Source organism: Acyrthosiphon pisum, chromosome A1 (assembly GCF_005508785.2).
Source record: "Acyrthosiphon pisum isolate AL4f chromosome A1, pea_aphid_22Mar2018_4r6ur, whole genome shotgun sequence".
NCBI classification, from domain to species: Eukaryota; Metazoa; Arthropoda; class Insecta; order Hemiptera; family Aphididae; genus Acyrthosiphon; species Acyrthosiphon pisum.
Window position 1 is genome coordinate 137,121,175 of NC_042494.1, and position 15,037 is coordinate 137,136,211.

The following is a 15,037-nucleotide window of genomic DNA, read 5'->3' on the forward strand; positions in this document are numbered from 1 at the left end:
CGATTGTATACCCTTTAATTTTAATGTAGTAAGGGGGGGAAGTATACTTTTGTCCCCCTTGGATCATATCTGATATATTATATATTTTAGTTGAAGAAAATAGTAAATATCTCAGCACCCCCACCCCCAAAAAGAAAATATCTAAAAACGCCTCTGCGGCCCGCCTGATATAATAATATTTAAGAGGACGTCGCACCCGCATGTGTTATCTCCGCTTTACACACGTACATTAGAGAAAATTTTCGTTCGCTAGTTACAATGGGTGCTGTCATTTTTGATTTTAGAGTGAATTGACCTATTATCAAACTTTTAGGTAACAACATTATCTGTGCCTTCTCTTTGGTTTTTTACGATATTTTAATTTTTAAGTGGGTAAATAAGTAATGTAAAATATTAATGTTTGAAAATGCTCATAGCTCACTTAAAAATTAAACTATCTATAACCGCGCACGGGACACGGACCACGAATTAAGATAGTACTATCTTAATTCGTGCCACGGACTAAGATATAATGGACTGGAAACGACTTGGTGGGCGGATGACGGGGGACTGCCCTCAAAAGGTTCCTCTGTTATCATCTACACTCATAATCGAATTTATTTATTCTGTGGTATCTATATCCGTGATCTCAGTCCGTGTTTTCTACAGATGGCGCTTTAAACTCTCGATTATGATTGCGACCCCCCGCATTTGCCTCTTGTACATACTTTCGAGGCCACTGATCGTTTCCAATCCATTATTGATTATATCCACGATTAAAGATACTATCAAGATAATAATCTTTTATCTATGGATACTATCTCTAGCCGTGATTATATCCTAGGTGTATTGATACAATACACCTTGATATAATTATATCTCCGTCCTGTCCGTGGGTCCAAATCATGATAAAAATTGGAAACGATAACAAAACATAACATCTTCATAATTCCATATAGCGAATAGCGACAAACGACAAACCGTAATATTCGAATATTATACGAACGAGCTCTCTCCTATTCGAAAACTAACTCAAACATTTTATAATTATTTATATTGGTAATATAATAATATTATGTCACTGGAATATGGTTGCTTGGTAGCTTTTAGAATATTTTCCACTGTTTTCGTACAAAATGGCTATGTTCACCCTGACGAGTTTTTTCAAACAACCGAAATCATCACCGGTAAGTGGTTTTCAGATAATTCTTGAACAGCTCAGTTGATTGAGCTTTTGAAGTATCTTACTCTTGATGTTTTACGTCAAGGTTCTTATTTTGAAAAAAATAAAATGTTTTACAATTACACAGGTAATTTAATAAAAATATTATTTTAATATGATATTCACTCGCTTCAACAATATTAAGTGTTAAGCTAAATATATATTTCATGATCATTCTTTTCATTAGAATTAAAGATGATTTCCTTATAATTTTCTTTGTTTTTATTAATTTGCTTAGACACCATGCCATTATATGTTTAATATAGATAATTTACAGGAAATAGAGTGTTTTATACAATTAATAATGCTTGGTTTATAATGTGTTTAAAATATATATATTTATATAGTAGGTAATAATATTTAACTTGAAGATTGGATTGAATATATTTATAAAACCAATAAATCTATTAATTTTTATACAAAACTGAACCAAGGGGAACATAGATTTTTGCAAAAAATAATATATGAAAATAATAGATAGATAAATATTTTAAATTTTAGGTGATGTCTTTGGGGTTGTACATGACCGCCCTTGGGAATTCAATAAGGATGCACCAGTTAGAAGTATAGGTTTACTATATGGAATTTTTGGCATGCCGTTATATATTGCAAAATGGATTTTCAAATTATATAAAATTCCATGGAATCCTTTCCTATTGATGTTTGTTTTCCGATTAGTCACTTGTGCAGTGTCATTAGTAACTGATTATTCACTATATAAGTATGACAGTAGTATAATAACAACACATTTTGACTGTTTAAATGTATATTTTTAATCATAGAATTATATTATCAATTACATATTTTTCAGGATATGCAAAATACTCAAACTTAAGTATAATAGATATTTGTTACTTCTTTCAAGTTCTTATGTTATAATTGTTTTTGGTACAAAGACATTTACCAACTCTCTAGAATTGGCTTTGGTATCACTCTTGTTGTGGAAAGTCATTGACAGTATGACACTTTCAGATAAAGTAAGATTATATTATTTTGTAGATTGATAAACATTTTTTTAAATGTATTTTTATTGTAGGTTATAGCTGCTGAAAATGAAATACGAAATATGTATGCATACCGTACATCAATAACAGATAAAGTAGTGATGAGCCGTAAGCTACGCCTATTACCTAGTCATCATTTTTCTCATTGTTTGGAAATTGGTACTATTTTAGCTGTTGGTACCTTCAATAGACCAACTTTTTTACTATTCGCTGTTACCCCTATATTCTATTGGGTTTCCAGAGGATTTTCTAAGAACGATGACCGTTTTGTGAAAATATTCAATATACGTTTTATAGTATTATTTCTATGTACTCTACCTGGAGTATTTGCGTTGATACTCATTGATTCGTTTTACTTTGAGCATATAACAGAAAACAAAGCCAGTTTGGTTGTAACACCTTTAAATTTTATTAAGTATAATATAAAGCCATCAAACTTAGCTGAGCACGGTATCCATTTTCGAATGACACATGCCATCATAAACACTCCATTGCTTTTCAATGTTTTAACTATACTCTTTGTAGGACGTTTACAATTCAATTCTTTGATAAAAATGTAAGTATATTAGTTTCAGACATAAAATGTTATAACCTAAAATTTATATTCATATTAATTTACTAATATATACATGTTATGTATTTTTACAGTATTTTAAATCACCATTACCATTTATTACCAAACATTCATGAAGTCAACACTTTGATGATGGCGAATGTGATCATTCCATTGTTTCTGTTATCGATTTTTCCACACCAAGAACCCAGATTTCTGTTACCTCTTTTATTACCAATTGTATTTTCCACTTCCAAGTATTTTTCTAGTCATTACATGAAGGATTCAAAATGCTTACTTCCAATTTGGTGTTTTTCAAATATTATTGGATTTATATTTTATGGTTACCTGCACCAGGCTGGTGTTACTCCAATGATCTCACATTTATTTCAAGATATTAAATATGCATCTAATACCTATATAATTCATAGTCATACATATTCTATACCTGTTGGATTGTTAATGGTTCCTCAATTAAATGAAAGTTTACTATACACGTAAGTTCACAATTTGTATTGCTTGTTTAATTATTTATTTAAAAACGTATTTTAGGAACCAACGCCACATCAAAGTATATGATCTTGGTTCTTCATTGGACCCCGATGCATTGTATGACACTGTGATGAATATTAGTAAACATATTACTTGTAAAGAAGAACTTGTAGTTTATTTTGCATTGTCTGGTCCTTTAATCAAGCAATTTGAATCAGTTGGTAATGTGTCTAGTCTTAAATACACAAAAAATGTTTTTTTTCCTCATTTGTCAATGGAATCGTTGAGTTTTTATTTCACATCCATGATAGACTTATTGTACCATGACAACAATATGCCATATTATATTAGTTTGACAGAACTTCGTGATATATTTTCGCTTGTTCTTTATAAAATTACTATAAAGACTGAATAGCAATACAATGTTACATAATTATAATTTAATACATGATGTTACTTCTTAGTTATTACGGTTTTAATTTCTATACTTTTAGATACATTTTCAATTTTCATATTTAATTACAATATACAATTGAAAATATATAGATTATTACAAAGTGATTACTCTTACCCTAAATTCAGAATAAAATAATGCAACTTCAAGCCATAAGTTTTTACTATCCACAGTTTTTTGTATATACTTTAAGAAAGATATTATCTTGGTAGTTATTAGAATCAACAATCTATTTTGCAGTTGTTGATGCTTTTCTCTCACCCAAATATTATTGACAAATGAGTATTCTTGTATTATACCAATAATTATCATATTATATTATAGATAATTTTTATTGAAAATTTTCTGGGAAAAAATATTAAACTTAAAAAATAGTTATTTTTAAATATGACCAATACATAATATATTATTTAGGGCTTGAGTTATACATTTAAATATTTATAGTTTTTAATGTTTATGAATTGACAATATTTTCAATTGAATGTAATAATAAATTAAATATATTTTGGCAACAAATACTATAATTAGCTTACAACTATTAAATGTTCATTAAGTTTAATATACTATAAATTAAAATTCATATTATTTTAATTCAGCATGGTTTATTTAAATTTAGATTTTAGTTATTGTAAAAATCATTCTAATATTTCTGATGGTATATGGTATATTTAATAAAATATGCCATATACTTATTTTTTGTTTTATCTATAGACTTCGCAAGATATTTTTAAGTTTAAGTTACAAAATTTAAGAATATTAAGATATAAGTAGGGTTTAATTAGTAATATATATTATTTATATTTGTGGTAGAGGTGGCAGAAATTCTATAATTCAGATATTTATGGATAATTATTTGGAAATTTGAGATCCTATATTCCTGTAGCCTATAAACTACTTAATCCAGCCCTGTAATTTTGTTAAAATAACAATTATTAAGGTACTTCTCAACAAGTAGTTAAAATTTTTGAAAACACCCTTAAAAATCCTACAGTTACATAACAAAAAAATAACTTACATGACAGTGTAAATATTCAGACATAATTATTACAAAATTCAAAATATAGATAAGATATTATACAATACAAACAATAAAAGTAAATCACATAATATATAATATGAAGTAACTTAAAATACAATGATAAAATACTATTTTTAAAATATGGTAGTCTTGTTTAACCCTAGATCACACGCATTTAAAATATTCACGAGAATACACGCACACGTTCTTTTTAGTCACACACAGTATGGCGCAAATCATAGTCAACTAACTAGTCACAATAAAAATATAATAACTATCAATTTCGTTTATCGAGCAGCAATTATTAGAAACACAGTTTAAAAATAACCTATGATTGATTTTTTACGATCACGCACATGGCCTTTTTGACTGTATATTAATACTTAATGTCTGATAATGAACTTTGAACACTTCTATATTACTGACATCAGATCGTATACAGTTAAGAGTTGTATCTAATGTTAGTTTATCATCTAATTAGAAGGTACCCAGATTAGGTTAGGTTAATATTTCGTATTTTTGAAACAATGAACAAAATTCTAAAAGTCCAGTGTTTTTGACCGTGAAGCGTGTGCTCTAAGGTTAATAATAAAATAGTTTCCATTAATTGAAAATCATTCTCTAAAGCTTATACCGAACACCAGAAAATGCACAGTATACTAAAATATTATTTTAAATAAATTAAAGTGTTATAAACATGTATTTACACAATTTAAACTTTTTGATATTATATTGTCACAGTAAAAATTGCTCTGCACCAAAAGTAGTGGTAGGTAATAAGTAATTCACTTTTATTTCAAATTTTAAAAATACACAGTTCTTGTTAACTTTTTTTTTTTATACATATTGTGTTAGTTCAAATTAGTATAGGTACACATTTTAAAATGTAATTAAGACTTCTTATACTTTTTTTTACCAGGATGAAATACATGCAATTTAATTTATTTTAGTTTAAAATTTTGTAGGTTAATATTATTGTGATCAATAGGTTACGATAGTTTTATTTAAAACAATAATATTATAGATAAAATAATTTTTTTTAGTATTATGAAAATATTATTAAGCCAATTTTATTTGTATGTGATATTTTTTTTTTCAAATTCTCTATTGTGCAATATTTATTCCTAAGCTTTAGGTAGGTATCTTAATTTTGCTCACTAATAATTTACTATATTTCATAAATACAATTTTATGTTTATTTAATTGATTGTATATTTAATAAATAAAACAATGCATTGCATAATAATCTTGTTTTCTTTTGAAATTAAAAAAATATAATAATAATAATATATTATCAAGCTATTATATTCATAATGCAAATAAATAATTTAGTTCATCATATGAACATAATATATAAATCGAATAATTTAGAAACCATGCCAAATATATTTTGGAATTAAAAATATGAGCCCTATATTATTATATTTATTTACAGTTGCAAAGATTTCCAATTATTTCTGTGAATTTTTATATTGTTAAATAGAATATCTTTGGATTCAAAATTTAACATATTTGCCACGCTTAACTGTGATATTGGTTCACCAAGTAAAGCTTTAGAACACTGTAATAAACATTTGTTTCTATGTATTGAATTATCGTGTGCATCTTGTTCATATAATATGAGTCTTCCATTAGCCAAAGTACTTAACCATTGAATAAGATAACCACACATGATAGGAGTCATTTGTATACCTTAAAGTACAAGTTAATATATTTTTTTAATAAATATAAAATTATTATTATTATTTTTTTATATATATACCGTTTATGTAATTATTAATATTAGAGTAGAACGTTGAGGACACAATTATCAATTCAGGATTATATTCATAAGCGATTGGTAAAATCAGATGTTGCACTATTGTTGTAAATTCTGCTTCATTCAATATTTTCTAAGGAACAAAAATATGTAAGTAAATTGTTAAGTAATATATAGCCCCTTATTGTTTACTACTTTAGACCATGAAATATTGATGTGATTGTTTTCATTTATAGCTTTTGAGTTATTTAATAAGCTGTGCATTGAAATAACTAATATTTGGTCATTAGAGTATATTTGTGTAACATTTTCATTCAGTTCAATTATTAATATTCTGAAACATAAATATCATACTAATTGTTATAAATGTATAATTTATATATTTAAAAATTTGTTATGGTCTTTTAATAAATTATTTATTGTCATTACCATAGATCTATAAACTTAGTTAATATATATAATATGGTCTTTACCTTTTCAAGAAATATTTTTTTATGGCATAGTTGGCACCAATTATGGAAGCATTTAAAGTACATGAGACTTCATTTTTATTTAAGTTTGAAATTGATGATACAAATATCCCAGATTTAATTTCATTTTCAAATATTGAATCAATAATCTGATAACATTATTATTTAATGTTATAAACTGTGATATTAAATCGAAAAATATTTACAACCTGCAATAGTGGTCCAGCAGAAAAAGAAAATGTATTAAACATAGGATTATCTTCTATGTATTCATTATTAATTATTTTGATAGTACACTTTTTTTCGTCAATAGATTTCTGTTTGTTCAATATTTCTTTGATGTACTCGGATGAATAAACTATATTAAATTCTTCAATTGTCAATTGGCGTTCCTATATACAATAATTACAATTTTATTTACAATTTGTATCTTAAAGAATTTATTTTTTTACTAATCTTAAGTTTCTACAAACTACTAACAAATCCCAGTTCTGTTTTCTAGGCATAATAGTATATATTATAATAGTATATAATGTTATATATTTTATTAGATTGACAACATTATTATATATATATATTTTTTTAATTTAAATTAATCAATTAAAGAATTAAAGATATTTTGATGTATAATAAACTAGCTGATCACGTGCACTTCGTTGCTCGTTAAATGTACCAACTCTATATGACTTCAACTTTGTTCAATTCGTTATTTAATATTCGGTGTATGGTGTTCAAAATGTATCTTAACTTTTCCGTTTCCTGGAATAAAATTTTTGATTTGCAGCAGTATATAATCATATAGGCAATCTACCTGTGGTAGATCGCGGATCCTGTGCTGTTTGTATGTTAGTGTATGATTTAGCTCTAAAGTATCAAAGTTATACTAAGTTTGTCGTATTCCATCTATGGTGGATTAATATAATCAATTAATACAAAATCCTAACCTATAACCTAATCGTACTAATATCAGATGAATAAAAAAAAACAAATTTAACCATTTTTAAATTAGCCCGTCTTCTTCCCAGAGGTATAATCTACACACAAACATTCATTTATATATATATTATATTGACAAAAAATAATAATAGAAATCAACAAACATGCCTGATTAACCAATAGCAACCAATATACCGTGTGTCCCAAAAAACGGGCCACTTTACCACTCCTTACCATGTAAATATTTTTCAATTCTGTTTGCGGGACATTAAAATAGACTGATGGATTGTAAATTTCTATGACTTACAATATTTTTAACTCATGCATTTTGTGCATACGCAATAAAACTTACATTTTTTTAAATGGCAACCCATAATTTGAATATTATATTCGGGTTTATTGATTTTTTTTAAAGCTATTTAGATGTATTAACTTGTGTCCTAAACCCAAAATTGACTAAACTAGAGCTAAGTAGAATTTAAAAAATTAAAAAATTAAATTTTTTTTAACTGTACATACTTATTTTTTTCTTCTAATCACCACTAAACAAACAATCAAAATTATTATTATTAAACTTATTAACTTTCATCAGTCCACAAAATATGATAAATTAATAATGGATCATCCTCAGACGTCACCATAAACCAGGAAATAAAATTTAATCTTTTTTCTGGGTCTGTTATGCGTAAATGTTGGACAAAGTCTGGTTTGTAAGGGTGAAGTTTATTTTTTTTTTAAATCTTATGAACTAAAGTTTTAGGTATGCCAACTTCATGTGTGACGTGTCTAACAGACGAACGTGGGTTAAGATGTACATACGCTAAAACTTGATTTTCAATAACTTCATTAAAATGTTGATTTACCTGTGGTTGTTGATGAATAGCATTTGTTCTATTAAATGATTTTATTGCGCATGCACAAAATGCATGAGTTAAAAACATTGTAAGTCATAGAAATTTACGATCCATTAGTCTAGTTTTATGTCCCATAAACAGAATTATGAAAAATATTTACTGCGTTTTGGGACACACGGTATATACACTGTTGCACCACTATTGTATTTTTTACTTCCTACTTTCCTACTTTTCTGGAGGATTTTCCTAAAATTTTCTTTCATAAAAACCTTCTCCTGGCAATTATGAACATCTTAAAAAAAATTTGAGCCAAATCGGATCAACCATTCTCGATTGATAAGGTAACAACATTTTTCACGTTCCATTTTTATATATATATAGATTACGAAGAAGTAAGTAAGTGTATGAGTATACCGCTAGTTAAAAAAATCTTAAATAAGGGTTCATTTTAATTTATTACAGTATTATAGTTGTGATTTAATTACTTTGAATAAATTTAAATTACTTACCTTACATATTTTTAAAGAGCAAGTAATTATTTTAGATAATTGCAATTTAAAGATATTACCTTTAAGACATGTAAATTTCTAATTTTTGATTTTAAATATTGATAGATATCGCTATTTTTAAAGTTGTTGTTTGAATGCTCAATCACTTTGGATATTAATCCAACTTTAATTTTTGGATTGAATAGTTTGGTCTCTTTTCAAACAGTTAAATTTATAAAGTATTGTTAAATCAAAATATTTGGGAATAATATGGTATAGCATAGATACCTGTAATAATATTGTTTAATATTATATCAAAATCTGTAGTATCAATTTTTGGATACATATTTCTTGTCTGATATATTTCTGGCTTTTCGTCAAAGAAATTGTATTGAATTTTCGGAAGATTTTCTTTGTAAAATATATTATACTTGAAGCAATCCCAATAATGTCTATGAGCATAAATCACGTTACCAATGGTTTCCATTACACTATAATAATATGTATTATTTTAATAGTATGAAGTAATCCATTCAACTAAATACATATTTAAAATACAATTTTAATGTTGTTAAAAACACAATCAATTTCTCATACCAAATGTAATAAGCAACAATATTGAAGGTACTTCTAGTAGGTAACTAGATTCTAGTGGTTTCGTTTAAAAATGTAAAGGTTTTTGATTTGGTAGAGAGATTTACTTTGCATTGGTAGAAGCATATTACATTCAATATTTTTAATAGTTTTTAATCTATTAAATAGAAAAAATAGAAAAATTATAAAACTAAAAATGGTTATTTCCGTCAAGAATTTAGTAAAATTACGTACCAATTGCTATGCTAAGGATCTAAAACTATTTGTTCAAATCAGATTTTGGTTTTGTACATTTTACCTTTTACATGGTTGTTTTAATGACCCAATGACTGGACATGGATCTCCCAGTAATGCTCTTAATGTCAATGCTGCACTTTCAGCCAAACTCTTCAAGTAGTACCCTCCCTAAACATATTTGTCTAAAGAAGTTTAATTTTAGGTATAGAAAATATGCTGAGCTTACACATACCTCAAGTATGGCAACTACTCTACCACAGCTAAGACTCATCAGTTTTTGTGTAATGTGAGCATAACACGCTGGAGTAACCAACATTTCACCCTAGCATGGTGGATTCAAATAGTATAGGTATTAAATGTACAACATTTGTGCATATTAATTATGCAAATAAAATGAATAGGCACCTACTTTGGGATCTCCAATAGCTGAATCATATCCACTTGAAACAATGATGAGATCTGGAGAAAACTTTTAAATAAATTGAAATAAATTATTATTTAGCCAAGTTATGGTACCTATGATTAGAATTTGTTATCATGATTGGTAGTTTTTTTTACTACTATTAATTACCTCAGTTGCTAAAGGAATTAATAAGTAATGTATTATAGCCATATAATCTTCATTTTTCATTCCAGTGTCATTTAGTGGAACATTCACATTGAAACCAGTACCACTACCATTGCCTACATGATCAAAATCACTTTCTCTTAAATTTGGCCAAAATTGTCCATGTTCATAACGATGAATAGAAAAATACAACACTCTAATTGAAAATTTTTTTTAATCGCAATAGTCATAATTCATAATTAACTAAACTGTGTATAAATACTAAATATATACCTTGGGTCTTCATAAAACATTTGTTGAGTAGCCTGACCATGGTGAATATCCCAGTCGACAATAAGAATTTTTTGGATAGCTGTTTTATCCAATAAATATTGAGTAGCTATTGCAACGTTGTTGATAAAACAATAACCACTATATTCAGATTCCATGGCATGGTGTCCAGGAGGTCTAATAATGTTTAAATCCAAATTCATTATAATATGCATGTTATAATTTATTTTGTAAACATTTTTATGAACACAAACCGAACAAAGGCCATTCCATTTTGTATTCGGCCATCTACAACTGCTTTGACTAATTCAATTGAACTACCTGCTGCAAGGAGGGATTGTCTGTAAGTCGACTATAAGCATATAAAATAGTATAGGTATTTATAGTATAATATTATAATACATTTATTTTATAATTTAAATAGGTACCTATTTAAAATAAAATTATGTTTTTGTAGCTTTGAAATGCATGATATATTATTTACAAAAATAATTATGTATACAACAGATTCCACTTAATTTGAACAATTATATGACAGAACAATAATTTATATAAATATTAAAAGGTACCTAATGTATCTATATTTATAACTTCTATTATTTATATGAATGTTGATAATATGGACCATAGGGTACAACATGACTTCCTCCGATATATTGCTCAATCAATTTGAAATAGAAAACTTGGCATAGATTTCTGTTTAAAATGTAAATTATTATTTGTGTAAAATGTATAATTTAAAAAAAAATTGCTTATTTATTTAACTTTATTATATTTTCAATTTTAGATTCTGAACAGAAAGAGGAAGCTAGTAGTTTTACAACGGTGTTTATTTTTTACTTTTTTTTTTTTTATCCTGTATACATAATTTCTACCAGAAGGAGTGCTTCAATTTCTATATATTATAGTACCTTATCTTTTAGAAAATTGAATCAAGATGGTACTTTAGAAAGGTAATTTTTCGATTTTCTTAAAAGTTACTTAATGCCACGGTAAAAACCACCGAAAATTACAAAAATCCGCTAAAAATGAGATTTTAATTTCTAACGCTTTTTTTCTCACCATAGCAACGAATAAAAAATGTTAATATTATAATATTAATTCAACTTAAAGGCTATAATAAATAATAACAATATAAAAAATCCAGACTGACAAACCGTCTCTGCTCAAAATCGTTTTTCATATACAATGATATTATACCATTGAATTCAAGTTTAATACAATCCACAATACATTAACCCACTTATAACCTAATGTACAGCAGAGCGACATCCACTTACCCTCTTAATTTTTTTAAGTTTATTACGTTTATGTTATCTAATAATCATGATCTTTTTTTTTAAATGTTGCAGCCCATATATGGCAAACATAAGTTAGTAGCGTTCTTATTGTTATGTTAGGTACCTATTAGAAACTATAATACTATGTTGTTATTTAATATATACCTATGATAATCTTTAGAATATTTAAGTTCCTATATTGTTTGCATCATAATTTATAGTGTTTATAAGTTTATAATTGCATTTTTAACCAACTTACATTATGTACATATATTGAGTCATATCTTGAGGAAAATTTTTCCAATTTTTCATCATTGTAGTGCTCTGTACTTTCTAATAAATCAATATGTTCAACCGTATGTTTAGACAGTAATTCTTCTTTGGTGGCTTGTCGTGATGATATTTTAATGCACCGATTGATCAATCCCAATGAATTACAACTGTATCAATAAAATAGTATGCATAAGTAAGTAACTAGGTATAATTCAGTTTTAATTATAATTATAATTATACATACAATTTTTTTAAATAATTTTTACTCTTTATGAAACAGACTTACCGGTCTAGTACAGATATATATCGCTGTGGATTCTCTGAGTAGTTTTCGTCCCATAAACATTTGTGTGTGATGAAGTTATCGTCATAGACGACTCCAGTCATGATGTTGTAGTCAGCTGTATGGGTATAGGTAGGTACACTGTGTACCGTACACAAAACAGAACAATAGACCACTATACAAAATATCGATCAAATCTAGAAATCTGAAATTTGTATCATATTATGACATACTATGCATAGGTACTTATTATCATTGATTATAATATTATATAATAGTAATATTATGTAATCAATGCTATTGTGTAATAGAATTAGGTATACCTATAATTCATGTTAATACTGATACTTACTCATTATAAATGATAATAATATTATACCTAGTTCAATTTATTTTAACTTTGATACTTGGGTGTCTGCCGTCTGGTTTGCAAAATGCAATCGCTACGCCTCGATGCATTGGTTTTCAATCTTTTTATATCCCCGTAACACACGAAACTTAGTACTCAGTTTGCAAATTTTCACGTACCACTACGACCGTAACCTAATAACATTATTTTTTTGCTTTTCTAAAATGTATGGGTTATTTTACATGTATGTGATTTTATTTTAATAAGAACATCATTGAGGCAAGCATTAATGCACATAAACTATAAAGAGAATTCATTTTAATATTATGTAGAATTACTAAAACTATTATTTTTATTATTGTTATAGATTATAATTTATAATGATTAGGTATGGTTTACTTTACTTCAATGAGACGCCTAGACAGTATGTGTTATATTGAACGAACGATGACATCATTTACATCAATACCGGGCTCCATGTTTGAGTCTTAAATCACTTTCTACGTTTAATTTATTTCTATATTTAGTTTTTGTGTACAAATGTACAATAAGTGGGTAAATACTAAATGTATTTTCACACACATATAGTTCAGTGTTGACGCAAAAGAGATTAGAAATTGTAGTGCTTGTGTGGCAACGTCGAGCATTCTTGTTTCACATCCAGCAAAAAATGTGAGATACGTATTTTTGTTTTTAAAAGCGGTCCATAGAGTATTGGGCCGAGTCGCTGGTTAGGTCAATGGATTCTTTTGCCAAAATAATTTAATTGTTCTATATTATTATATAAAAGAATTATTGCACATATTAATCTGAATTTTACTCATAATATAAAAATAAATTATAAACTGAAAAAAATGTATAATTTATTTTAATTGCATTTTTTCTGATTTTAATTTTATTAATAATCAAGACGTAGGTATTACGTAAAAGTAAAATAAACATTATTATTATTATTATTATGTTGTGTTTTACTTATTTACAACAAAGCTAGCAGCAGCGGGATGCAATCATGTCGTTATCAGTTATCCAAGAATTATTATTGTTAGCATAAAAATAGATTTGAGTGAATATCATCCTAAAATAAACTTTGAAGAAATCTCCACCAAATCACAATTCATAAGGAAAAAAACATTTTACATATTTTCAAAGTTATAATTATGTTGGCTAATCTAATTATAAAAAAAAGTTCATGAAAATTTATCACCCTCCCCCCCACCAAGTTCCACCAGGAGGGGCAATGGCCCACCCTGTCCCTCCTAAATACGGGCCTGCACTAAATACTTGAAGACATAATAAGCAATGCAAACGAAATTTTCAAACTGTCCACTCTCCTGAAACATCAAATCATTAGTTAAATTTAGCGTCCACCATGTGCATACCTGTTCTTAAACAATTACCTAAGTGATCCGCCACCGTCTTTTTTGTTTTTCTTTTGATAAATGGATTCAAAATTAATAATTATGAATGTGGCACTTGCGATGATTGTGGACCATTTTACCAGCTCGTATTATTGCCCATTTTAAATTAAAACTGATTTATAACTGAGTAAAAAAAAACTGGATGTAACGTTTAAGCCAATTATGAAGAACCGTCGACTGAATCAATTAATCTTGTGAACAATTTTGAGCTAGTTAGAGCGGCTCCGGCCAGCTCACCTGTATAGTCAGGCACGTATCCAGGGGGGGGTCCATGGCAGTAGTGGTTTTGACATGCAATTTTACATGAGGCGGAAAAATATTAAATAGTAAATACCAGTGCTCGAATTTTGGGGGTGGGGGGGTGCGCAGGGGGACGGAGCTCCTCTGCTATTTTAATTTTTTTTTTGCGTACCCCAGCTATTTGTTTTTACTTGGATGGGGGGACGGACCAAACTAATGCCCAAAATAATTTTTATTAAAATTTGGAGTGGATTTAAATTGTTTTGTCAAAGATAAACCTAATGAATACCTAGTAA

The 15,037-nt window shown here is 27.4% G+C and overlaps 2 protein-coding genes across 6 annotated transcripts; one reads left to right on the top strand and one right to left on the bottom strand.

Annotated features, from left to right (window-relative positions):
- Positions 1-617: 617 nt before the first annotated feature.
- LOC100574794 (GPI mannosyltransferase 4) lies at positions 618-3,683 on the top strand. Its single transcript, XM_003246149.4, has 6 exons — positions 618-1,166; positions 1,703-1,922; positions 2,013-2,178; positions 2,238-2,761; positions 2,854-3,255; positions 3,311-3,683. The coding sequence occupies exons 1-6, from the start codon at positions 1,055-1,057 to the stop codon at positions 3,663-3,665; spliced, it is 1,779 nt and encodes a 592-aa protein (XP_003246197.1). The 5' UTR covers positions 618-1,054; the 3' UTR covers positions 3,666-3,683.
- Positions 3,684-5,808: 2,125 nt separating this feature from the next.
- Positions 5,809-13,602, bottom strand: LOC100161082 (histone deacetylase 6). Of its 5 annotated transcripts, none has more exons than XM_029488417.1 (17): positions 13,488-13,602; positions 13,114-13,277; positions 12,738-12,939; positions 12,438-12,618; positions 11,153-11,250; positions 10,902-11,075; positions 10,632-10,824; positions 10,470-10,529; positions 10,293-10,382; positions 10,122-10,228; positions 9,518-9,720; positions 9,310-9,443; positions 7,161-7,343; positions 6,955-7,100; positions 6,674-6,815; positions 6,485-6,614; positions 5,809-6,414 (listed from the first exon to the last, which is right to left on the bottom strand). In XM_029488417.1, exons 3-17 carry the CDS (start codon positions 12,836-12,838, stop codon positions 6,152-6,154), a joined length of 2,205 nt encoding a protein of 734 aa, XP_029344277.1. In that variant the 5' UTR covers positions 12,839-12,939; positions 13,114-13,277; positions 13,488-13,602; the 3' UTR covers positions 5,809-6,151. The 5 variants fall into 5 exon arrangements, with proteins under 5 accessions (XP_029344277.1, XP_016661954.1, XP_016661953.1 ...); XM_016806465.2 differs by having other exon boundaries at positions 6,677-6,815; positions 13,087-13,277; XM_016806464.2 differs by having other exon boundaries at positions 13,087-13,277.
- Positions 13,603-15,037: the final 1,435 nt, after the last annotated feature.

Bases quoted from the DNA above. Each gene is read 5' to 3' on its own strand.
- LOC100574794 (XM_003246149.4), top strand. From the start codon at position 1,055: ATGTCACTGGAATATGGTTGCTTGGTAGCTTTTAGAATATTTTCCACT. The intron at 1,167-1,702 runs GTAAGTGGTTTT...TTTAAATTTTAG, and splicing joins AACAACCGAAATCATCACCG to GTGATGTCTTTGGGGTTGTA. The intron at 1,923-2,012 runs GTATGACAGTAG...CATATTTTTCAG, and splicing joins ACTGATTATTCACTATATAA to GATATGCAAAATACTCAAAC.
- LOC100161082 (XM_029488417.1), bottom strand. From the start codon at position 12,838: ATGACTGGAGTCGTCTATGACGATAACTTCATCACACACAAATGTTTA. The intron at 10,530-10,631 runs GTAATTAATAGT...TTTATTTAAAAG, and splicing joins TAATTCCTTTAGCAACTGAG to TTTTCTCCAGATCTCATCAT. The intron at 10,229-10,292 runs GTATGTGTAAGC...AAATATGTTTAG, and splicing joins GAGTAGTTGCCATACTTGAG to GGAGGGTACTACTTGAAGAG.